The following is a 26,257-nucleotide window of genomic DNA, read 5'->3' on the forward strand; positions in this document are numbered from 1 at the left end:
TATACAACTGGGCAGTGGGGATAACACAGCCATATTTTCTGAGGACAAAGGCCAGATGATGTGTGTCCCTTCTCCCCACCACTCCCTGATCCATGGGGTATGGAACGCCAAGAAGGTTGAGGGCTAACTTAATTAGTTGTTGGGGGCCTAAGACTAAATTATAATATAACAGGTATGTGACAATCCTTATATATCTAGTTTTAGGACTGAGACTCAAACTGTTCTAAATGAAGGTGCTGAGGAAAGCAGCGACCTTGTTCATTGCAGCTTTTTCTAGAAACTTTGCCCTCTAACTCCCAGACCCAAAGCATTATTTGTGCTCTCAGCCCCTTCCCACCCGCATATCACAGTGAGCAAACAAGAGACCAGGTCCAAAAACAGCAGATTGCAAGCCTTCTCAAGCTGGGCAGCTAACAGGGGTTGGGGTTAATGCTCTACCATGGGCACCGAGCCTATAACTGGCATTCATTGTACTCAAAGATTTAGGAAAATATTTTCACAGTAAAAGAAACTGGATTACATTGCAAAGTAGAAAGCAACATTCCTATTAAGAAATGATGATATTCCCGAATTCAAAGGACCTCCTGTTGCAGGGAAGGGGTCTCCATTGGGGCTCTTTTGAGAAGAGGACTTGAGCAGCCCTGGCCCAGCTCCCCGCTTGGCTCAGGGCCACCTTACTCTGGCTGGGGCTGCGGCTTCCTCTGGGCATCGTGTTCCTGTCGTTCCTGTCAATATCTCCTCACGTTTCTAAACGCACACCTTGTCAGCGCGGGTGCAACCCGAGAGCCATCGCTCCCAGGTTCCAGCTCGCCCCTTTCACAAAGGAGGAAATGGAGAATCAGCAACTTCAAAGGACTTGGCGGGGACGGGCCACCTCCATTCTTTTATCATGCAAGAACTCGGAGCCCAATCCAAGTCCAAATAATTTTTTTGACAGGGTCTCGTTCTGTAGCCCAGGCCGACCTCGAACTTGTGATCCTCATGTCTCTGGGATTACATACACTCACCACCATGCCCAGCACAAAAATCCTATCCATTCACCTGTCCCTGGTCATTCTCCGCCCTGCACGTCTACCTGTGGGTGTCCTGCCTCTCCACGAGAGTATCAAGTGCTGCAAGGGTGCTTAGAAAAGTTTGGTGAATTAATGATTGCTGGTTCTGGAAAACACACCCTCCCATCCAGTCCAGGGGCTGGTGGAGAGGTTGGTGGGCAGGGTGAGGTGAGGAGCAACCGATTTACTCGTTATCGCCCAGGTTGGGGTCAGGTTTGGAGGTCTGGGACCGGCCTGATGGATGGCTCAGGGGTGCAGATGCAGTTTGGCAAGAATCCTTTTCCCTCTGCCCACGACCCCCACCAGCGCGCTCAGCCACGCGGGCGGGCTGGTGCAATCCTCAGAGCGCCTTGCATTGATCGAAAAGGGGAGTTGAAATCCTAAACAAGGAGGAGCCACGCCTCCCAGACGTGATTCGGGGTCGCGACCAATGGGAAGGCGAGCTCCGTCCTGAGAGCCAATCACTGCAGGGCCTGCTCTGTAGACCAATGGGGCGCCAGCTCCATGCTGGAAAAAGGCTGGGGCTGGGGCCCTCCGGAGACTCGCGCCACGGTCAGCTAGAGACGTGGGGGTGAACACGGTCCCTCCCCTCAAGCCGAGTAGCCTCTGGCGCCGCCGCAGCATGGACGCCCTTAAGCAAGTGGTCAACTTCGGGGCTGGGCCGGCCAAGCTGCCGCGCTCGGTAAGTGTTTGCAGGCGCGCGCCGGGAGCGCGGTCCGAGCGGGAGCACGTGCGCGCGTGGATTTGCACCCCGGCTTCCCGCAGCCTGCCCGGGAGCCGCCTCGCACCAGCGGACACGGCAGGTTCTGGAGCTTTTGCAAGCAGGTTCCTGGAAGGATCCCGCCCGGGGAGGAAGGAAGCGCGGCCGGCATGCCCGTGCAGCTGTCTCCGGGTAGCGGACCTGCACGCCCCCGGCCGGTGTGCTGCAGTGTGGACCTGCATGAGTGGGCAGACACGCCGTGTGGGTACATGACAGTGGGGATAAACGCATGCTAGGTGTTGCGAGCCCCCGAGTAAAGTGAAGGGGAGACCAGCCATGCTTCGGGTTCGGCCCACGCTTGCCAGAGATCGTATCTACATTTGGAAGCTCATTTTCCCGCCTTGGCCTCCCTGTACTGCGCAGAACCCACCCATCCCTAAAGTGTCTCTCTCTTTCTCTTTTCCTTTCTCTCTCTCATTTAACCTGCTTGTCCGCTAAGGCATTCGAATAATCAAACTGAAAAGCATTGGTCAGTTTAGTCAAGTTCTGTTCACTTTGTTCTGGACCAAGTAGAAAGATTAGGTTCTCCCCCTGGGCTACAGTCACACCATGCAATGCAAGTGGAACTCACCCTGCGCTCCCAGCCGCCCGCCAGGCTCGGGTTCCCTCATCGCCATCTCTGCCCCCCACCCCCTCCTCTCAATCCTAGCCGTGAGGACCGCGAAGCCGCTGTTGGCCTTGAACTCATTGACCAGCTGCTGCTCTATCTGATACTTTGTGGCAGCGTGGGACAACAGCCAAGTGTTTTACAATTATCTATTGAACTGACTAGGTCTGCGGGGACACAGCCCCCTGTGTGTGATGAGAACAGAGGATCCCACAATCCGACAGGAAAGGGACATCGGTGCTTTTCTAGGGGCAGCGCACAGTAGCTGAGAACAGGCTTATTTTTCTGTTACTACGGTTCATTTTTGGCGAGGTTTCTCTGCGACAACAGTGTAAACTGTTCCTGTAGGCGCCCCTCCCCCACCCTGTTTTGCAGTCTTCCAAGTGTTTGTTCCAGTGTCATTTGTTATGAAATTGATTATAATGGCAGTTACACCAATACTGCAATTTTAATTTTTCTGGGAGGAAAAATAGCCTAGAGAGGAGAGTGTTACTTTTTAGGTATCTTCTTGATTTAGTTGAATTGTAAAGATTAGAGAGGCTTTCCAACTTTTTTTTGACTGTCACCTACAATGAAAAACATAGTTTGCAAAATGATGGAGTACATGCAGATAGTTATAAAAAAAAAATAAAAGCCTTAGGAAATGCTGTTTACCCTAGTTCCCTGTGACATAAACTACTTTGTATTCTAGTCAGTTCTGTTAAATAGTTGTGATCCACAAAGGCAATTATGTTTTGTAGTTTTGGGGAAAAAAAACCTCACTGGATTACATGGAGCTGTGTTTTTTTTAGATAGATGTCTTTAAAAAAAAAACTCTAGGGGATTTTGGTTACAAACTTTTATAGTTGTATTTTTCAGGAATGCTGTATGTAAGAAAAATAGTCCTAAAATCAGTTCAAAGATTGGGGATTGAACTGTAGGACTGGGGCTTAGCTCAGTGGTAGAGTTAGTATTTGCAAAATGAGGCCTTGGGTTTAATCCCAAATTGGCATACAAAAAATAAATTCTGTCACAGGTGAATGTTTCTTTTTACTTCAAAAACAGATTCAGTAAAGTTTACTTTTATTTTTAAGTTTTGATTGATGTGATAATTACATGTATTTATGGGATACACAGTAAGATTGCAACACATGCATGCAACCTGTATGGGTAAATCAGGGTAATTTGGTCAGCTAGTGCTAGTAAGCATCCAAGTTAAAAAACAATGACACATTCTTGAGCCCAATTGTCAGGCCAGTCTTTTTTTGTCAAATTCTTATTGTTAAAATACTGGGGTTTTTTTTTTAGACAAGTTGCTGTTCAGTTTGTCCTCAGCCTCCAGAGTAGCTAAGATTGCAGGTATGCTTCAGTAGCTGGTATCTTTTAAAGAAGCCATCTCTTTTAGATCCTTCTACAGAGGGTCTTTGGCATTTTGTGCTCATCTTAGAGCTTTTCTTTATATTTTATTGTGGAAATCCTCAATTCACAAAGGTACAAAGAGAATAATATAACGAGCCTACAGGAACTCATCTCTGAAACTCAACAACTAACAACATATTGCTAATCTTGTTTAAGCATCTTAAGATCAATCTTTTTTTTTTTTTTTTTAATGGTGTTGGCGATCAAACTCAGGGTCTCCTACATGCTAGGCAAGCACTCTACCATTGAGCTACATACCAGCCCGAGGCCTTGGGAGTGACAGGGTCTCTCTATGTAGCCCAGGCTGGCTTCAAACTGAACCGTCCTCCTGCCTCCGCCTCCTGAGTTACTGGCATTACAGACTACCACATCGAATTTGGGATGAATCTTAATTCATAGCAGGTTCTTTCTTCGTTTTAACCCTCCCCCCACCTGTTTCAATCTAGCACTTTGGACCAAAACATAAATAATTAGGGCCTAATTGATTTTTGTTGTTCATTGAACTGAGAATTTTATGCATCCTGTACCTTAAGAGAATGAATAGTGAATGAGATTTGTAGAGGGGACATTTTCTAGAGAATCATTAGTGTCATGCCTTTGGGAAGAGTATATCTTAGCATCAATCAGCATCAGTCATGTTGCATAACTGAGGCTCAACTTATGTGCAAGTTGCATCATCAGATCCTGGGAGGGGGAGGAAGGCCTCTGATGGGTGGGGACAGAAGCTGGAGAACCTCACAGGCCTGGGCCTGCTCTCCTCTCAGCCCCTCCAGCCTTGTTTGTGCAGGGGGAAAGCCGTGCACAGCATATTGAAATCGTCTTCTTTTTTTCTAGGTGTTGTTAGAGATGCAGAAAGAATTATTAGACTACAAAGGACTCGGCATTAGTGTTCTTGGTAAGATTTGCTTTTGGATTCTGTGAATGTCCAGGTTTCAAAGTGAGCTAATTTAAATGTGTCAAGCCTAGCATTTCTACAGGGTTTTCCCTTGGGACTTTGTAGATAACATTTTTAAACTCTAATGACTTGGGTTGCATGTTTGCTAGGAACAATTTTTTGTGTTGTTTTTTGAGGCAGTCTCACTATATAGCCAAGGCTGCCCTTAAACTCATGATCCTTTTACCTCAGCCACTGGAGTGCCGGGATTGCAGTATGTGCCACCATGCCTGGCTTTAGAAACAGTTTGGAACACAGCATGAATGTTGGTGAAAGGCTTTGATATCTCAGCTTCTTGTTTCATAACTGGCTTTTGCCAGTTAGGGGACCTGGATCAGAAGGTCTGTACATTTGCCTAACAGTGCTACCACTTACATTACTTTGTATCCAACTTACGGTTTTTATTATATTTAAATAGACACTTAATAAACTTTAAAAGTACACAAGCCTGGGCTGGAGGGATGGCTCAAGTGGTAGAGCTTCTGCCTAGCAAGTGTGAAGCCCTGAGTTCAAACCTCAGTACTGCGGGGAAAAAAAAAGTACACAGCTTTCTATGATGACCTTGCCTATTAATAATTTCATGTTAAGTTTCTCTCCACTGTATTGTTGAGGAATATAACCTACCCCAAGTTTAGCTCCTTTTATTTAGTTTTTAGGTTTTCTTTCTTGAAGGGAGGTATGATATAAAGGAACTGAAGGGTTAATTGTATTGGTTATTTGTGTTAATTTTTGTTCCTGTGGGCTTGAGCTATACTTATATTTCTTTTTTTATGGAGACAGAATCTTGCTGTGTAGGCCACAGTAGCCTTGAACTCAAGACCCTCTTGGGGTGCTGGGGTTGTGGGTGTGTACCACCGTGCCTGGCATATACGTAGATTTCTGTGAATTGACATTACTGCATGGAATTTTGTGCTCCACCCTAAAAGGCACATGAATTTGTGTTTGTGAGAAAAATGGCATCAAGAGTCTGAAGAGAACCTACTGATGAATTACTAAGTGGCTTGTTAGTGGGATGTGATACTTGAAAACTCCTTTTTTTGTTTGGCAGTACTGGGGCTTGAACTCAGGGCCTCACACTTGCTGGCAGGTGCTCTACCACTTGAGCCACTCCACCAGCCCTTAAAGTCATTCTGCAGTGCTTATAAGACTAAAATATTCACAAGTTGAAAATAAATTTGGCTTGTCTCCTACACCAAGTGAGCCTGGGCCTACAATTTGAATGCAAAGTAACTGAATTTTTCCCTTATTATTTCCTTGTAAATTTCATAGATGTGTCTGTTCTTGGGTATTGACCTGGAACTTTTTTTGTTGTTTCTTTCCTTCCACAGAAATGAGTCATAGGTCATCAGATTTCGCTAAGATTATCAATAACACAGAGAGTCTTGTGCGGGAATTATTGTAAGTTTAAGAAAGAATATATGTATATGTTTTTATTCGTTTATTTATATGTGCATACATTATTTGGGCCATTTCTCCCCCCCTCCCCACTACATGTTATTTTTGTTGGGTGCTCCATAAACCTGGGTGTCTCTTACATTTTCTAGTCTCTGCTGTTTGTTCAGAATATTCCATAATTTAAAAAATGTTTTCATGCTTTTCCCAGATTCACTATTAATACATAATGCCTTTTACTGTTTCCCCAGCCTGCATTTGTCTGTTTTTATTTTGTATGAGATTTCTAAAGATGTGAAATCATTGTATCTAGGAAAAGTTTTTCAGTTCTGTGGCAGATGAACTGACAAGAAAGAGTCTTAATAATGACAGTCACTTTTGTCAGCATAATTAACTAATCTAGTTTGGGGTTCTTAAGGTGTGGGCTTCCTGCCACCTGTCAGAGTTATCTGATTGAGTGTGGATATTAAAAAATTCAAGATGCTTCCAGATTTGCTGAATCAGAATGTTTGGAGAAACTTTAGTGGGCTCTCTGGGCAATTTTAAGAGTTCTGAGGGTTGGGTGAGGAGGCTCACAGCTGTAATCCCAGCTAGCTGGGAGGTAGAGATCCGAGGATTGCAGTTCAAGGCTTTCAACAGGCAAAAAGCTTTCAAGACATCCCTCCCAATTCCAAATTAGTAAGCCAGGCATAGTGGTGTTTGCCTGTCATTCCAGCTTTGAGGAAGGCCGTGGGTAGGAGGACTGAGGTTAGAGACTGGCCTGGGACCCTACCTGAAAAATAACTAATGCAAAAACAAGGCTGGGAGCATGGCTTAAGTGATAGAGCACCTGGTTGGCAAGAGTGAGGCCTCTGAGTTCAAATCCCAGTACCACCCCCTCCCAAAAGAAAAGAGCTCTGAACTCCAGGCACTGCTGCTTAAATGAAGCCTCTTATGTTACTTGCCCTGTCTTTCCTACCTGGAGATTCCCTTGTTCTTAAATAGATAGCTATTTAAAGAAGTATTGTGTAAGCATATAGTCACAGACACATATGAATATGGTAACCTTGAAAAATAAGCCAATTTTTCTGCTCACCAAAATAACCCACATTCATGGTACCAAGTTCAATAACAGGCTGCAATTAAAAATTAAACTGGAATTATCTATAACTCTACCGATCAGGGACCATCACTAGGATCTGTCTTTGGATCACTTCATTAACAAAATTGGGACTGTCCTGATTACTTTATACCACTGCCTTTTCAATGGCCTCAGTGAAGTGATTAGATGGGCAGGCTTGGAGAGGTTTTGTGAGGAGCACTAGGAATAAGCCTGTCACACGAGTGTTTAGGACTGGTGATCATCGCTCGGCTAACCAGCCAAGGTCCATTTGGACCTTGTCCAGATGCTGGGTCCATGTCATATCCATAAGACAGCATTTTCCAGCCTTGAGGGAGAATCTAGAACCTTCACCCCAGAGATGTGGCATCGACCACATGGTTACAAGCCTCTTCTGACTGGGACCCCAATATAATTTATGGGCCTGTCCTTCTAACCACATTCTTACCTTGTACACCTATACCTAGGCCTTTGTCTGGTTTCCATCCGGTCAGTTCTTAGCCTTAAGTGCCCTGCATCTGAAAAACAAACCAGATGCCTGCCTTCTGCCAGTCCTTCCAGCTGCTAAGGACCTCATGGTTAGAATCTCCTGGCCTGGCTGGTGGTTTGTTCTCTGAGCACTGAACACAGTGTAGAACAAGATACTTTCCAAGTTCCATTTCCACCTTTCCCTGCCTTTTATTAGTTTATTTGTGTGTCTGCTGGAGCTCTGTCCCCTGGCCTTCTGCCTTCTGTGTACCTGTTTCCAAGTTCTGACTGTTCATAAGGCTTGGGTCCAGTTACCATGGCCTTGACCTGTGGACCTGGCCTTATTCTACTGTCTGTAGCCACTAATCATCACCTTAATATTCTGTCAGGAAGTTAAAGAATTTTGCTGTTAATCTTGATAAATATTGGGTGTATGATTGGCCTAAGTAGGTCTAAACTTGCCTCCCAGTGTCCACCTGATTCATAGCATGGTGCTCAACACAGAAACTTTCAGGACTTTTGGTTGCAAGTGACAGGAGTCCAACTCACTGGCTAAAGCAGAAATGGGAATGTTTACCTGTGTAACAGACAAGTGCAGGAGGATTTAGGAGCTCCCTCAATGTATCAGAAAGGTCTTCTTCAAAAGAAGGCTCTGTTTGCCTATGTATAAGCTTTGCCAGACAGTCACCAGTTTTTGTAGGATTAGCTCCTACAGATTATTCTTTCCCTCAGTAGAAAAAGCTCTTCCTCCTAAGTTTGAGCACTGAATCCCATTGACCAGTGTGGATGATGTGCTCATTTCTTGGAGTTGAAGTTGGCCAAAGTTTAATACTGTGAACTGAGCAGCAGAGAAGGAACAGCGGGGTGTTACTAACAAAAGGAGGAAGCGCTTCCTTTAAGACGGTAGCCACAGGCTTCCACCACAGTCCCAAGTAAATAGTTGTACAAGGAATGAACAGATAAATGATGAAATTGGGAATACAAAGTAGTAGTAGGACTGTACCGTATTTCTTGTAGTAAATCCACCTGTGGCAAAGCACTTGGTAGAGAGCATCACTAATTCTCCATCTTCCGCCATGTGAGCCTGTGTATTTATTGTCACCCATGCTTCTTTCCAGAGCCGTTCCAGATAATTACAAGGTGATTTTTGTTCAAGGAGGTGGGTCTGGCCAGTTCAGTGCTGTCCCCTTAAACCTGATTGCCCTGAAAGCTGGAAGGTGTGCTGACTATGTGGTGACAGGAACTTGGTCAGCTAAGGCTGCTGAAGAAGCCAAGAAATTTGGGACTGTGAATATCGTCCACCCTAAACTTGGGAGTTACACGAGTGAGTGCTGGGAGACGGGTCACCCTGTGTACGGAATTTGTGCTTGCTTTTATTGCTCTCCTTCCTTGTCTGTAGTTAGTTTGACACTATGCTCATTGTTTGCTGTAGAAGTCTGCTGAGCTTGTACAGAAGAGTGCTCATAGGCTCACCTAGTTAAAACCCCAGGGGCCAGGTTGGCTTTCAGTGTGTCTTGATCAGGGGCCCTAACAATGTGTTCAGGTCTTACTGTCTCTGTTTTTCCTCCATGGTGGCTCCATAGTCAGGAAAACTCCCCATTCTGGAAAGATGGCTACAGTTGCTTCCATGTTCCAAATTGCCAGAGTGCTCCCAGTAACCATCTTGTGTCCCATGTGCCCCAGTCTGAATCAGTAACTGGCTGTTCCAGAGTCACTTAATAACTCTGGAGCTATGAGTTCAATTGACTCCACAGGAACCATGTGGCTTGAGGGTGGGTGAGGGCTGGGGTCCCAAGAAGAAATTACTAGACATGTCAGCAGACGTAGGAAGGATGGATACCAGATGACAAGAAAAACTCCTTGAGTCCTCCATGACATTTTTGAAGGTTATTTGTGCCCAATAAATTCCAAGGGCGTGAATGATCCTCCTGAGATGGTGGCGGTGATCAGGGAAGGTAGATACACACAGTGCTATCACTTGTGGAGTGCTTTGGATTCAGTCTTTTCCTACGGAGGGCGGGGGGGCGGACACGACAGTATCAGTCTTCCGGGTGTGACACCCATCTACATAAGGAAAAAAGTGTAAAAGTGACAAGTCTCAAAACTTACTTTCTGTGATAGAAATTCCAGATCCAAGCACCTGGAACCTCAACCCGGATGCCTCCTATTTGTATTTCTGTGCCAATGAGACCGTGCATGGTGTGGAGTTTGATTTTATACCTGATGTCAAGGGAACAGTGCTGGTCTGTGACATGTCCTCAAACTTCTTATCCAAGCCAGTGGATGTTTCCAAGGTAGTGTCTGTAGAAGAGGCAGTGTGGGGGACCCAGTGACTTGGTTTCTTCAGGGGGATTTTTGTGTACCTGACAATGGGAAAGGCCTTGGGAGTGGTAGCTGGCAACACCTCTAAAGCCAGGGCCAAAGTCACTGGGCAGGCTGACAGTTGCTTATTACTAGCTATGAACATCTGAGTGCTGGCAGTCCCACACTTGTGGTCATGACCACGTCACAGGGCAGTATGTACTCTAGGACTTGTGAACTTAACCTGCCTTTGAGAGTGGCTCTTGGGAACTTTGACTAACACAGTGGAAGTGGTGGCATGTTATCTCTGAAGACAGATGCAGATTACCAACCCCAGGGACCTGGGTGAAGGCACCCCCACCCCCATTCCTTGCCTTGTACCACCTCAACTCCAAAAGCACTGGCAGGACATTTAGACTTTATCAGTGCACACCAAGACTGGGAAGTGGGACTGCCACACCAGGTGTGGAAGAGGGTTCTCTATCTTGCATAACAAAATTTCCTGAAGTACTTTTGTACTCATCTGTTGTTTCCTAGAATTTCTTCTCCTGTAGTCTTTGTCACAGCAGTCTCCTTTGCACATGTTCTGATTATCTTTTTATATAACTGTAACAAATTTTGATTTAAGAGTTTTTTAAAAATCTAAATTGTTAATAATTTTAAATATTTTTACTTGAAATATTTAAACAATTTTAAAACTTTACCACTTGAAGATTATAAAAATATTAAAAACTGCATTAATAAGTTTTCTAGATAAAAAGATGTGTTTTTGCTTGGTTACCAAGGATGCCTAGAGGCCTCATTTTATGTGTGTTTTTTTTTGTTGTTGTTGTTGTTCTGTTTTGCTTTTGTTTTTTGTTTTTGAGATTGGGCCTTTCTATGTAGAACAGATTGGTCTTGAACTTGAGATTTTCCTGACTTAACCTTCTGAGTGTTGGGGTTACAGGCATATGCTGCCATGCCTGGCTTCCATTTTGTTTTATTTATTTATTTTGTGGTGGTGGGAATCAAACCCCAGGTGCCTTGTACATGCTAAGCATGCACTCTACCACTGAACTACATCCCTTGCCCTAAAGGCCCATTTTAGGACCTTTTTTTGGGGGGAGTACTGGGGTGAACTCACACTTGCTAGGCAGGCACTCTACCATTTGAGCCTCTCTGCCAGCCCCAGAAGGCCCATTTTAAAGACTGGTTTGGCTGTAGAACAAGGTATGCCAAGAACATGAATGTGTGCAGAGCGCCTCTGCACTCTGAGAAATGATTTGCTGTTCAAGGTGGAGATTCCTGTAGAACATAGCATGCTACCTAAATAGGAATAGGGTCATTTCCTTATAAAAAGTTGTGCTTGAGGGTTGGTGGAGTGGCTCAAGTGGTAGAGCACCTGCCTAGCAAGCGTGAGGCCCTGAGTTCAAACCCCAGTGTTGACAAAACAAAGCAAAACAAAAGAAAAAAGAATCATGCTTGAGGGTGGGAAGTTTGCATGCAATGATTAAGAATGGGCACAAATGATTGCAAAACAGCATGTTTTTCTCTTTTTAAGTTTGGTGTGATTTTTGCTGGTGCCCAGAAGAATGTTGGCTCTGCTGGGGTCACGGTGGTGATCATCCGGGATGACCTGCTGGACTTTGCCCTTAGGGAGTGCCCCACTGTCCTGGAGTACAAGGTGCAGGCTGGAAATGGCTCATTGTACAACACGCCTCCGTGTTTCAGGTAACTCTGGGACGTCGCGCTTCCCTGTGTTCACGGAGGTAATCTAAGAGCCTCAGATGTCACCTCTCCCTCTGACCCTCTGTCCACAGTTTGATCACTTTTTCTTGTTGTTCCTTTTGTGGGGGGGGGGTGGGGAACACATTGTATTTTGTTTGATCTTGGTAATCCAGGCCCTGGTTATTCAACATTAACCCTGTGGCCTGCACCTCAAACCACCAGTGTAAGGTTGGGGACCTAGCTGGTAGAGCACTTGCCTGGCATGTGCAGAGCCCTGGGTTCAGTTCCCAGCACTGGGGTAAAAATCAAACAAACATTAGTTTCAATCATCCACTGCAACTTTCCAGAATGAAAGGGTCAGGCTGCTGCAGTGAGTGGGGCCGCCTGAGTCAGGCTCCTTTGGAGCTCCGACTCCCCTAGTGCTGCCTGGAGATGTCTCCCACATAACTTACTCTAAGGACAAATTTTGTTTCAAAGTTAGGATTCCAGTGAAAACATTTCTGCATGACCCATGGGATCAGAGCGTCCCTCACTTTCCCAGGGAGTAGGTTATTCTGGTGTTAATTTCCCAGTCACCTCTAAACCCCACTCTTGTACCTGGGCTGGGCTGGGCTAGGGCTATCTCCCCCTCCCCTGTTTAACCTGTGGGGTTTGAGGCAGTGAGGAAGCACCTGTGGTCACTGGTTAGCTAGAGAATGGAACCGGGCAGGCTCTGGTGAAGGTATAGTTCGGGACCTCACATGCAGGATTCTGAGGTGTCAGGCCAAACATGGCAGGAGGAGGGAGGAGGTGGCCAGCCTTATCTGTTAGAAGGTAGGACCATGAACCTGGCTCAGTTAGGTGCCTCTTTCAGGGGGAGGCCAAGGTCACTGCCATCTTTAGAAGTGAGAAGGTGGGTAGAGAGAGCATATGAGGACTGTCCTTGAAATGTGCCTGAAGGCACTGATCAGGACACAGCCCAGAGGGGCAGGATGAGCAGTTCACCTTACCCTGGGGCATCTTCTTTCAAACTTCCTTGAAACAGCTTTTTTTGTTTTTTAGTTCAGGGTTTTGAACTTAGGGCTTTGCACTTGCAAAGCTGGTACTCTATCACTTGCACCACATCTCTAGCCCAAAACACACTTAGGAAGTTCATACCCTGTTTGTTAATGTTAGGGTAAAAACCCCTTAGTAGGAACAGTGAGGAAGCAGGCCAGATGGAAGTGAGAAAAAGTCTGTGAGTGAGGAATGATCTTTAATCTACCACTTGCAATAATAGAGTTCATTTGCAGTGCTTCAGCGGTCAGGGTTAGAAAACAGCCCAGTGAGCACCGCCTCTGTATGAAGACATAAAGCCCTATGAGGAACGCCCTCCCCAACCTCAAATGTCAGGCTGGCAAGGCACCTAGAGCCCGGGTGCACTTCCTGTCATCCGCCTGCCTGTGGTGGGGTGTTCTGTTTCGTTTTGGTTTGTTTGTTTTGGTCAGAGCTGAACAGCCATAGGACCTTGGATCTTTGTTTAGCTGTGCCAAATAAACTGGGCTTTAAATAGTGCTCTGTAGCCCTGAGCGATGAACTGGGGTGGAATAAAGGGCCACAGGGTCATTCTCTTCACCCCTTTAGTAGAACACTCTATACCCAATTAGTGGGTAGAGGAAGAGATACCCAGACATCTACTAACCAGGCCACCTTTCTTACTGGAATGGGAGGTATTGGTCAGCCTACTTGTGCCAGGCTGCCTTCCCCTGCTTAGAAGGGGAGAAGCCTGAAGTCTGTTCTTATGGGGTGAGGTGGAACCAGCTGGGGGCTGTCTTCTGGATAAGTGTTCAACTCATGAGAAAGTTGTGTCACATCAAGTCCAGAAACTTGTCCGTACCGTCGGAACTTTCTGAACAGCTCAGGAGTTTTCCAGGGGGCTTTCTGGTGTGCTTTTCTAAGATTTGGCCCACAAAGAATAGTTGGTATTGCTTTAAGAAAATTTTAAAAGAAACACACTCTTAGCAACAATTTGCAAGTGAGCAGTCACCAGGGTAACCAATGTAACCACTTTCTGTGCATCTCAAGACTATTCGCTGGGCATATGTAAATGTATGTATGTCTTCTGCCTCCAGGGCAGCCTGCTTCCTTCTGATTCACCTGCCTCTTGCTGAGGCTTTGGAGACCAAGGCTCAAAAGATTGGTTACAGGCTGCCTGTAAAAGTACGTAGACTTCCTGCTGATTCTGCCTGCTCAGATCCTCTGAAGAAAGCCAAAGAGAATGGGCAGCGACCTAGGGATTCATTTGTTTGCCCTGAGGTCTGGCTGGGACAGTGGACTGGCCTGGGCCCTTGCTGCACCTTTGGCTTTTGTTAGACAACTATCAGTTTTAAAATCCTGGGATAACAGAGCTGCAAGGAAAAGTGAAGGTCTTCTAAAAGTACTAGTCACGACTCTGCTTGGATCACAGCATGGCGGAGAGTGTTTGTGGTTTATGGGGGATGAGCAGGCTGCAGATGTGGTGGAAAAGTGGTTTGGGGTTAAATAGAATTCACGAGCATTATTTAGAACATGGATAGGAAGCAGCATATCTGGAATCCATACGTGGACATATGGGTACGAGTGTGCTGTGTGCCCCCAAAGTCGCTGCACTTACTAGGTGTGACTGTTGACAGCCCAAATGTCCCATTAGCAGGGGAGCTAGGGGTTGAGGTTTGCTGCTGCTGGTAAACCAGACTGCCCTGATACCAGTGAAAAGAGCTCAGGCTTTGAAGTCAGGTAGACTAGGGGTGGAATGCTGGCTTTATCAGCCACTGTGGAGCTCTCTGAACTTCAGTTTCCTCATCTGTAAAATGTGATAACAGAGCCTGTGACCTCAGGATTATAGTGATCAGTAAAAATAGGGAGAGACCACAGTAGAGTTCAGTGAGGTTCATTCCTTTCTCTTCCTTTGCCTCTCTGACTTCATTCTTTAGACAGAGAACCACAGGGGAAGCTGTGATCTACTCAAGCTGTTTTCTCCTCCCTCCTTCCCTCCCTTCCCTGTCAGTCACTAGCCACTGTGGCTCTTTTCCTCCAAGGGCTACCCAGGGAGATAGACTGGGGAGATTCTGGAGAGGTTATCCTGTGCTTTTGAGTGCTGTTTGCTCTCAGTCCAGGGTCCCTCTGGGCAGCTTGGTGTTGGCCTCTGCTGCATTCTGGAAGAGCAGCTCCTGGGTCCTTGATCTTGAGATAGCAAAGGAGCCAGTCAGTACCAGGGGCTTCTCTGTGTTAGTCTTCTGGCTGTCAGAGCATTTTCCAGGCACGATGATCTTCCCTGAACACCCTGGCATGGTGTTCACAGATTGGAAGTGTTAGAAAATGAGCAGGCAGCTGGGATGGGGGAGTTCCCACTCCACATTTTTGCTGAGCATTAACTCCTGTCAAATTTTTGCACAATTCCCAGAAAGGAGAGATGGTAACTGGGAGCTGACCACCTCTAAACTCCTAATCCAAGGAGGGTGGTGTCTCATCTTTTGGGAACCTGCTTCTGCCCCATGGGCTTTAACTGAGAGATGATGTGTGGTGCCTTTTTAAAGATGAGACATTCAGAAGGTCACTATTCTAAAATTCCATTTCAGCTTAGTTTGGGTACTAATAGCAAAGATACTCCTAGCTACAATTTGTGTGGTTTGCCTGCAGTGCACCAGGTTCTGTGCTAAGCAGTAACTTTGAGGGAGACAGAAAATCAAAAATACTTGGCTTAGAAAGGTACGGTTGCAAGCTGTAGGAAGGGCTGTGTTACTGTTGGGCTTCTTGGAACGAGGAACACAAACCCTATACCATTTGCTCTCCATTTTTGAGCCTTGCTTTTCTCAGCTGGAATGTTTGCTTGCATTTTTCACATTGAGCCTCCTTCAAATGTTTCCAAGAAATAGAATCCCCCCTAAGGCTCTGCCCTCATAACTTGTACACCAACACAGTTCTATCTCTCTCTCTCTTTCTCCATGTTTAGTTAAAAACATCTCAGTCATTTAATGTTTCTGATTGGTCTGGTTAGGTCCTGTGCCCACCTCTTTAGTCCAGTGCGCAAGGCTCACTGGGAATCTGCCTGTTGGATGGGGGGATGATGTTGAGACAATCAGGGTAGCTACAATGCCAGGTGTCTACCATAGGTAGGTTAGTCTCCTTATTCCCAATGGGGAAGCCCCGGCTTAGATTCCTGAGGTGACTGATCCTGTGTAGTGTTTGTAAGTGGCAGCACTAGGGCTGGAGCTTGAATGGTGACAGAGCTCATGGTTTAACCACTGTGCCATGCTGGCTCTGCCAGGCGGAAGGCACTGTGTTTGGGTTATGGGATAGAAAAGGTGAACAGTGTGAGCTTCCAGCCTTCTAGGACTGTAGAGTCTAAAACACAGGCACATAGAAGTATAAAATAAAGGAGCAAATGGTAAAAAAAAACAACAAAACTATGAGGGTAGAAAACAAGGGACTCAGGAAGTTGAGGAAGCAGAGTTAACTCTTGGGGGGAGAGCTGATGGGAGCAACGTAAATAATGTACAGTATAAGTCTAATCAGAATTGTCACTATGAATCTCCCCCCATATAGTGAGTATATCCAAAAATAATTTGTATATATAAAAAGTTAACTCTAAGTGGAGTTGGGCAGAGGGTGTGACGATGTCCTGGGTTAGGGGTGTGTGTTCCAGGTGTGATGGAGAATTTGTGCTGGGGCTTAGAGGCACTGCTGTGGCATCTGTTGAGGTGTCCTGTTAAGCCTCTTTCTGAATGGTCTTCATCGGTCTAGTCCTGGGCTTACTGAGCTGGGTATCCTGGTTCCTGCTTATAACCATAGCATTTGGGAGGCTGAGGCAGGAGAATTGCGGGTTTGAGGCCAACCTTGGCTACACAGTGAGACTGTCTCAAAAAACAACAGTAATACAAAAAGGAAGATATAATTGGGATAACCCTAGATCTTGCTTCATGACATGCTCTTGTTTACATGTGATCAGCTTTTATCTTGTCTGTTTCTAACAGTGTTATGTCTGTCTTAATGCGACTTAGACAACAATTTGCTTGAATGTCTTTCCAGTTTTGCAAAGCTGGGACTAACTGGATTTTTGTTTTAATCTCTATTTTAGCATCTATGTCACGGGCATGGTTCTAGAGTGGATTAAGAATAATGGCGGGGCAGCAGCCATGGAGAAGCTTAACTCCATCAAATCTCAAATGATTTATGAGATTATTGACAATTCTCAAGGATTCTATGTGTAAGTCAGTAGATTTTACTTCATATTTTGCTCTTGTGAATTGAAAATAGACTTTTGAAAAGTGGGCATACTCTCTCTAAGATAAAAATCTTGATGAGTGTGGGTCATTTGTGTCCCATGAATGAGGTGGTAGTAAGTTTTTTCCCTCCTACACCCTATTCCAGACGATAGTGATATTTCTCCCTCCAAAGACATTGTCTTGGGGAAGAATTCATTTGCTCCCTGGTGTAGATCCTTCTACTCCCTCCTTGTGTCTCCTGGAAAAACAACTTGCTGGAAGCTGTTGAGTTTATCTAAGGCCTCTGTTGGCCACCACTGGTATAAACACCCACTCCTGCCTCCCTTGCCTTTATGGAAGTTCACTGCTTTCCTTCTTCCAAGATACATGCTGCCATCCCAGGTCTGCCCTCTGAAAGGAATTGGTTATGGCAGGGTGACTGCTAGTGCAATATTTTCATGACAAAATGATTAAGGAACATGTCTTGACTTGGGCCAGCATCTGTGAGGGCCCATAAAGTGTTTGGATCTTGTATTAATGTCCTAGGGCTGCCATAACAAAGCACCACAAACTTGATAAACTTGATAAAGTTTTAAAACAGCAGAAATTCTCACTGTTCTGGAGGCTTGGCTCCCTCCAGAGACTCCAGGAAAGAATCCATTTCTTACCTTTTCCATCTTCCAGTGGCCCCAGGTGGTCCTGGATTGAGGCTGCACTATCCCAGTCCCTGAGTGTCTGTATGTTTTCTCCTTTCTAGTGTGTCTTCTGTCTCTTTCAGGGACAGGTCAGTGGATTTCCCATCCCCCACTTACCCCCCAAGCTCCAGAAGAGTCCAGTATCCCTAATATACATACATCTACGAAGACGGTTTTTCCAAATAGGTCAAATTCATAGGATTCTGGGGTTGGGACATGGGACCACCATCTAACCAACTACAAGCTCCTCATCACAGTACCACAGGGGGGTACCTATGGCAGTGCCTGGGACTCAGAGAAGCTTTGCTGATGATAGTACCACTTGATCTTCCCTTTCCCTCAAGGCAGGCACAGATGTACACAGACCAGACTTCGTGTGTGTGTGTGTGTGTGTGTGTGTGTGTGTGTGTGTGTGCTTATACACACATTTACACATACATACATAAGCATTTATACTCGATTACCAAGCCAGGACCCCTGTTCTGGTGGTTAATATTCTTTGAGGTTCTGTCTGTTGTAGAAATACCTGCCTAAGAGTGAGGATTAGTACTTCCGTGAGTATGGGCCACATGGCATGATGTCTCAGTCATAGTTTAGAATTGTGTTTTAGCCAAGACTTGCTAAACATGTTTGTAGGTTCCGTGGGTGGAGGGCTGGATGTGCTCTTTCAACAGCTCTGATAAAGCAGCCTGCTGTCACCACCTTTCCCCTGAAATGGTTATTGCAGGCTTCTGTGAGCTCTTGTCTGCAGAGGCCCTCCACCCATAAGCCCTGGGGGCGTGGGCTTGGCTGGATGCCTTGGCCTTTGGCTTCTTCTCCATGTGCCATCTGGGGGAAGGAAAGCACCATGCACTTTCCTGCCTGCCCTCTGGTTCTATGCAACAGAAGCAAGTAGGGTGGGGGCTGGGGAAGCTTCCATACTAGAGCCTGATATGTGAGGAGCCTGGGAAACCCCACCTGTGCTTACTGGAGTCATTTTAACATTAAAGATTAGCAGTAGAAGGTCCAAGGAGTTAAAAGTTAAGGGCGAAAGATGTGGCATGAGCTTGGAACAGGGCTGTGTTGTTTGATTGGAGAGGAAGGGAGTGCTTTCAGAAGAACTTTGGGTGTGAATAGACAGACAGGTAGGCAGGAGTACTTTTAGGATATAAGAAAGCAGGGACAGCCCCCTTCTTTCTGAGGGAAAAAAAGCACAGTGTTTGGAGAGCAGATAATGGGGTTGCTTTGGTGGGGATGACTTATTCTAGGATTGGAGGTCTGAGGGTGTGTTTATAGTCAATCTGTTCATTCCTCTTGCCACTTATCTACATACCCATTTACTCAGCCATCTAACCATCTATCCATTTAGTCACCTGTCCATCCATCCATCCAGCCAGCCAGCCAGCCACCCACCCATCTAACCACCCATCCATCCATCCTCTCTTGAGCACCCACTCTGGGCCAATCTTGTTCTTGGCTCCTCAGACACCAAGAAGAATAACTCATTTTCCCTGGCAGGGTGTGATGATCCGATTCACCCATCTATCCATCCATCTATTTGTCCTATCTTGAGCACCCACTCTGGGCCAATCTTGTTCTAGGCTTCTAAGGCACCAAGAAGAATAACTCATTTTCCTTGGCAGAGTGTGGTGATTCGTACCTGTAATCCTAGCTTCTTGTGTGGTAGGGATCAGGAGGATCACAGTTCTGGGCAAATTGTTAGTGAGATACTCAGTCAATAAAAGCTGGGCACAGTGGCACACGCCTGTCATCCTAGCTGCTTAGGAAGCATGAATTGGATCATGATGCAGCCCTGCCCAGGCATAAACATGAGAGAGACCCTGTGACCCTATTTCAAAAGTAACTAAAGCAAAAAGGGCTGGCAGTGTGGTTCAAGTGGTAGAGAGGCTGCCTAGCAAACATGAGGCTCTGGATTCAAACCTCAGTACATCCCAGAAAAGAAAGAAAAAGTACCCAGAACCTTAGAGTAAATGAAAGGATTTGGTGATTATTTTGGAAGGGAGACCAGTTTTTTTTCTTTGGCTCCATATGTTTCATAGGGGATGAATAGACATTAAATTGGAGGACAGAATAGTGGTACCTCTGAGGGAAGATCTGGGAATTAGGAACAAAATAAGAAGCCATAGAAGGAAAGGCTGAGAACCTCCTGAATGGTTTTTGTCCCGAGGTCCTTAAATTCCAGGTCTATCCTGGGCCTTTCCCAGAAGCTCGCCTGCTGAAGCTGCTGTGGCAGGTGAGTCATCTGCTGGGGAAACCAATCACTCTCATATCTAGTACTCCATACCTAGGACTCCTCTTCATGATGAACAGCCTCAACCTGGGACTTGGTCCTCTTTAGAATTAATCTCTTTCTGGGAACTGCCATCACCCTGTCTGCCACCTGCCTAGAAAATGTCACTTAGGCTGATGATTGCCCTGAGGGACTTTCTTCCAGAGTCAAGAGCAGGTGTTTACTGGCTGTCCTGTGTTCACCTGTGTTCACAGCTGGAGACTGTTCTAGCAGCCCCTGCACTCAATTTCTCACAAAATTCTGTACTTTTCTTTTAACTATGGAAATAGTTCAACAAGGCCTCAAGGGGCGGCAGGCTGTTGGGCAGATGCAAAGAGGATACTGAGGACCTAGATTAGAATTTGCTGTTTACTACTGCCTTTGCTCCTCATTTTTGTTTTTAACATGCTCTCTGACAGTTAAAAGGCAGTGCCTTTCTGAGCAGGCTGTGACAGTGGCCCCAGCAAGGACCCCTAGATTAGACAACTCTTGAAGCTTCCAAGTTCACTCACAGCTTAACCTCCCCAATGGTACTGGTGACTTAGAGCTGAGCCCATGTGGCTAACCTAGAATTGTAGGGCATCCTGGGCCTAGAAGCCCCACTTCACCACTTGACTAGCATGTGTATAGCCTTGGGCAAATGATCTGACTGCCCTTAGCCTCCGTTTCCTCCTCTGAACAATGGAGGCAATGATGGTGCATGCTGCCCGTGACCATCATGAGGATTGAATGGAAATGTGCTTGAATATAGATTGTCTAGTTTAGGGATTAAGAGCATAGGCTTTTGTGCTAGTCAATTTCTCAAAAGCACTAGAAACAGCATCTCATTGTGAGTATTCCTCCTGTGCTAGGGTTTAGGATTACCGTTTGTGGTTATTATTGTATAAAGCACTTTGGATGATCCTGACGTATATATGTATATATATAGGTACTAACTTTTATTATAAGGATGTCCAACTGACAGATGCCATGTCTGGATGTGAGGTCACCTTTATTACCTTAAGCGGGGACCGGGCCTTAGGTAAGAGGATGTGTGATGGGTCTAGTGAATGAAGAAGGTGGAGTACTGAGTACTCTACAAACAAGATTACATTGCTGTCAGCCCTGTTAACATTACCTTTCCTAAATTTCTGTGGCAGTGAAACAGCTTCTTCATTGGTGCCTGTGAACTTCTTCCATGTCAGTGTTCCATGTGAACTTTGGGAAGTGCCCCCCTAGAGTTCTCCTTAAATCTTTATGGTTTTGGGATTACCCAGCCAGTTCCAAGGCCACCTGGAGCCCACACTGAACCTCTCATTCAGCCTTGGCCCCTGTTCTCCCATGTTCCTTATCCAGTTCAGGTGATAGACCCACCTCTGAAATTTAGTGTTAACTCTGGAGCTTGCAAACTAGGGAGCAGTGACCAGGCCAGTTAAATAAAAATTTGAATCAATATTGGGATTTTATCTATAGTCTGTGTGTCCCTGAAAGTGGAGCAAAGACAGTTTGCACTGTCTATGTGTTTCTAGAAAAAAAAGGATAGTGTATTTCTCTGGCAGTAAAGAACTGTCATCCACATTTGATGTGTAACAAAGGGAAGTGGCAGTGAGTGTTTCACACCAGTCTGCTTCATCATTTGTTTGAGTGCCTGGCACTGGAGTTTGTCACCCATGCTAGAAGCACTTGGTGCTGTGCCTTGGGAATGGCCTTGGTTCTTTTGACCTAGAAAGTCCTTGGCAAGAGCTTCACATCTCTCGCCTTCCATTTCCTCCTCTCAGTCTCTCCTCTGTGTGCCATAGTTATATTTCTAAAACAGATCTCCTATTGTGCAAACCTACTGCCCTCATTGCTCAAGGATCCAGTCCAGTTGAATGTCTGTGGGACCCTCCATGGGCTCAGCCTTGGGCCCTTTGCAGCACACCAGCTAAGTTAGAGCTTGCAGGCTACCTCTCTACCTCTGCAGGCACAGGGCTCTGCCAGGACACCCGTCTTCCCTGTCCTTCCAGTGCTGATAACCCTACGTCCACTCCTGAAACTTGCTAAAGTTCTCAGCAGAATTGCTTGGCTCTGTCTCCTGCTCTTCTGTTACCGTAGGATTGCAGTTCCCTGCAGAGCCATCTCCTGTTAGGTTGGGAGCAGCTGTTGCCCCTGGTCTTTTTTTTTCCCCCTCATTCCTGTGCCAAACACATATGGTCAAGGGTGCTGTGTAAATATTTTTTTCCTGGTGATTTAATCTCCAATTTCTAGCTTTTATGACATGACTGTTTATGGTGCTTACACTTCTACAGTAGGGTGGGTAAATTTGGGGGGGATGAACTGTAAGGTCCTTAATTCTTCCTTCTCCTACTTTTTTTCTTAAATTTGCTTTTTGTTGCTCTACTTCTATGATTGGGCCTTCACATTGAGAGCATGGGGCAGCAGAATATCAGAAGAGGATGCTGAGTGTTTAACTTAAAATATCAGCCATGAAACCTACTGCCTGTGGAAGGTGTGGCTGGGATTCAGGCTCAGTCTTTCCCTCTTACTCTCTCCCACCTGAAGATGTGCACATGACTCCTGCTAACTACGGCAGGAGTATGGATGTGCTCTCAGGGCTTTTTTTTTTTCTTTCGGGACTCCTTGCACTGCTGTTGTTTGATGTTTAATTTTAATGAACCCCACCTGTAGAAGTATAAGGACTTCAGGATATAGTTGAGGAAAGGAGAGAGGGCTTACATGTTGGATTTCCTTTTATTCCAGAGTTTCATTTCTGCTTTTCCTCCATTTTTCTCCTTTGGTTGTCACTGGAGAATAATTTGGCTACTTATTTTCTAAATCAGACACTGAAACAAACACTATCTTTTCCTCAAAAATACACATTTTTTGTGAGATTCTCTATGTGCTTTGTGTAAAAGGTGCTGAGAAGAAAAAGACAGATTTATTCCATTTAACAGATACTTACATAGCATTTAATGTATTCTAGATTTTAAATTTGATTTATTTAATTTAATTTATGGTGCTGGGGATGAAATCCATGGCCTCTCCATGCTAGGTTAATGCTCTACTACTAAGCTATGTCCCAGCCACACACTTTTTTATATTGTATCAATTTATTCTCTATCTGTGAGTCTGAGAACATCCTAGAACAACTTAATGATTAAAACAACCCTTTTCTTTGCTGGTTCTTTGGGCTGAGCTCAGCTGAGTTCTGGCTGGGGCTCCCTGGTTTGGCCGGAGTCAGCTGGTGATTCAGGTGCAGCCAGATGGCTGTGGTTCACAGCTCCATCGTGTTAGTTCAGGCTGTATGTGTCAGCAGGGTTAAGCTGCCACGAAGGGAAGCTAGCCGCAAGGCCTCTTGAGGCTTGGAGGTTGCGTGGAATCACTTCTTTTGCAATCTCTTGGCCAAAGCAAGTCATAACACCAGCCCAGATTCAAAAGGTGGAGAATTAGATCCTACTAATTTTTTCCTTTTGATTTTAAAAAATGTGCTCTTCAGATTCTCTATAAATGACTTAATATTAATGGCAACTTTTTAAATTTGTTTTTGAACCAGGGTCTTGATATGTAGCCTAGGCAGGTCTTTCGATTCTCCTGCCTCAGGCTTCGAGTGCTGGGATTGCAGGTGTGTGTCTCCACATCTAGCTAATACAGCATCTTTTGTTGATGTGCTGGGTTTTGAGTTCAGGGCCTCATGCTTGTTACGCAGGCACTCTGTCACTTGAGCTACCTCGCTAGCCCTGTTTTGTGTTGGGTATTTTTGAGATGGGGGGGTCTCAGGAACTATTTGCCCGAGCTGGCTTTGAACTGTGATCCTCCTGATCTCTGTCTTCTGAGAAGCTAGGATTACAGGCAGCAGCTACCAGCAAATACAGCATTTTTTGAAGTGGATTCCACACATATTCCCACTGTTTAGATGGGGAAGGTGAGGCATAGAAGAGTGGTTGTGTCACTTGCTCAAGGTCACACAGATTGGAAGAGTACAAGGTGATGAATCTTTGACATTGCTGTTCATTATTTTTACATCTTACCCCCAGTGCTAGGACCAACTTCTTATTTCGCTGCAGCCTTGCAGAGAAAGCACGTTTACTGCATTGGCTGCAAGGCATTGAAGCTTTATACAGTTATACCGCTGAACCATCACAACTAGTATCAATTAAAGGTATTACTATTCCCAATATTCAGATGAGACTGAGGCTTACAGAAACTAAATTAATCTCCTGCTTGCCTCTAGAACAAGAGTTTTAGTAGATTTGGTAATGACAGCCCGTGCCTGTCAGAAAAGTAGCTGGAATAATAAACATGTTTTTCAGGTGTCCAGTGGAACCCCAAAACAGAAGCAAGATGAATATTCGGTTCCGCATTGGAAATGCCAAAGGAGACGATGCTTTAGAAAAGAGATTTGTTGATAAAGCACTTGAACTCAACATGATCTCTTTGAAAGGGCACAGGTGAGTACACCTTCAGGCCCACAGCTTGTCGGAGATGGCAGAATGAATAAATCTAGGAGTAGCAGTTACATAACTTGATAGGGACACCAGTTGTCACAAGGGAGTGCCTTACTCCTGTTTCCAGAATCGGCAGCCCAGTTCCCTGTGTGGTATAGTAGAGCCATATCACTCCTGAGGTTCAGCCAGAATTACCTCTTACCCTGCTCCTACGACACACGTCTCTGAGGCCAGCACCCCTCTGTTCTGGTGTGAAAGCATTCCAGTTGAGCATCTGAGAGAGTATTTTGCATAATCTATAAAAAAAATTATAGACTCACACAGCAATTGCCTGGTCCCCTCTGGTTGGCACTGTTGGGTGGGCTCAAGAGTGACCTGGTAGGAGAGTCACTACAGTTAACATTTTCATCCCACTTCTCTTTTCTTCCCCTTAGCTAATTCTTTATCAAGAATGAGTAGTGTGGATTAATCACAGTGTGAGCAAGGTGGCCTTCATAGGATGTGGAAGCTCTGTGCCTGTCAGGGGTTTCAGGTGGGAGGTTGGGCATTGTGGTCTCTGGTGCTATCCCTCTCAGGACTGGTGACTAGTGGAAGTCATATTGATTTTTTTTTTTTTTTGCGGGGGCGAGGGTGTGCTAAGAATTGAACCCAGGGCCTCACACATGCTAGGAAAGCGCTGTACCACTGAGCTACATTGCCGGCTCATTGCTTTTTTTGAGACAGGGTGTTGCTCTGTGGCCTGGTCTGGATTAAACTGGCAGTCCTCCTGCCTCAGCTTCCTGGGCGCTGGAATTACAAGTGTGCGACACCACATGCTTGCATTATTTAATGGTCAGATCTTTGGTCATTCTAGGTCCGTGGGAGGCATCCGGGCCTCTCTGTATAATGCTGTCACTCTGGAAGATGTTGAGAAACTGGCCGCCTTCATGAAAAACTTTCTGGAGATGCATCAGCTATGAACACACTCTCACCAGTGTATTCCCGCCCTTGAACAATGTACAAAGTTGAGAGTAACTTGGGAATGGCTACAAAAGCTTAATAGATATGGTATTTTTTTCCAAACGAATGTACTCATTATAGATTCTTTGTTGCAAAGAAGAACAAGATATCCTGAGTTCTGCAAAGCTGATGGGACCACAGCTAATGGCCGCCTTAATTTAGACTTGAAGTGGAAGCACTTAAACAATCTTCCTGTTGCTTTTCTAATGAATTCCAGACTATTTTGTCTTTGCTGCTACTTTTGTAGCTAGATCTCAGTATTTGAACTTGCCTCAAATTTAATTATGCCAATTACAATTAGTTATTTTTGGAGTCACACAAACACACCGCATGGAGGATGGGGGTGGGGGAGCTTCCAAGGGCAGCAGTGGGTCTCCTGGGTCCCACTGCTGTTTGTTTAGGTCAACATTGACCATACTTGAGTGCTTTGGAGTCCCAGACATAGGGCAAACTGTCAACCTTTGTTTATACTGTCATAAAGAGATAAAAGTAACTTGGTATGTAACTGTTTACATAGCAAGGTCTTCCTAAGGTACCATACAGTTTATATATCTGTTTGTATTTCTAATAAAACAGTTCTCAGTGATGTGTGTAAAATTTGTTAAATCCTTGACTTGTGCATTACAGCATTCTGTCAGCAACAGTTGTACCCCTGTCCAGTCCTCCCCCTTTTGATAAGCTGATTCATGAAAAGGATCTAGAGGTTCCATAATTCATTTTCACTCTTTTTTGAATCAGTAGAAGAAATGGTTGGTTGGTTTTTTTATTTGTTTTTTAATTATGCCATCACACTAAAAAATCTGTTACACTCTCTTGTCCTGTGTCTACTTGATGGTTTTCTGTGTAGTTTGATCAGAGCGATACTGTGAGTTCCAGAAGATCTTTGCTGAAGAGGCTTTTCCCCTGTTGTTTTTCTGCTGTCAGTATTGTATATTGAATATGTGAAGAACATTAAAATCCTAAATCATCTAA

At 45.3% G+C, this 26,257-nt stretch overlaps 1 protein-coding gene across 1 annotated transcript; it reads left to right on the plus strand.

Annotated features, from left to right (window-relative positions):
* The first annotated feature begins 1,576 nt into the window (after nt 1-1,576).
* Psat1 (phosphoserine aminotransferase 1) lies at nt 1,577-26,257 on the plus strand. Its single transcript, XM_020176800.2, has 9 exons — nt 1,577-1,734; nt 4,652-4,712; nt 6,080-6,149; nt 8,829-9,034; nt 9,832-10,004; nt 11,552-11,721; nt 16,793-16,921; nt 24,152-24,289; nt 25,140-26,257. Exons 1-9 carry the CDS (start codon nt 1,675-1,677, stop codon nt 25,243-25,245), a joined length of 1,113 nt encoding a protein of 370 aa, XP_020032389.1. The 5' UTR covers nt 1,577-1,674; the 3' UTR covers nt 25,246-26,257.

This window comes from Castor canadensis, chromosome 13, assembly GCF_047511655.1.
Source record: "Castor canadensis chromosome 13, mCasCan1.hap1v2, whole genome shotgun sequence".
Classification (NCBI taxonomy): domain Eukaryota; kingdom Metazoa; phylum Chordata; class Mammalia; order Rodentia; family Castoridae; genus Castor; species Castor canadensis.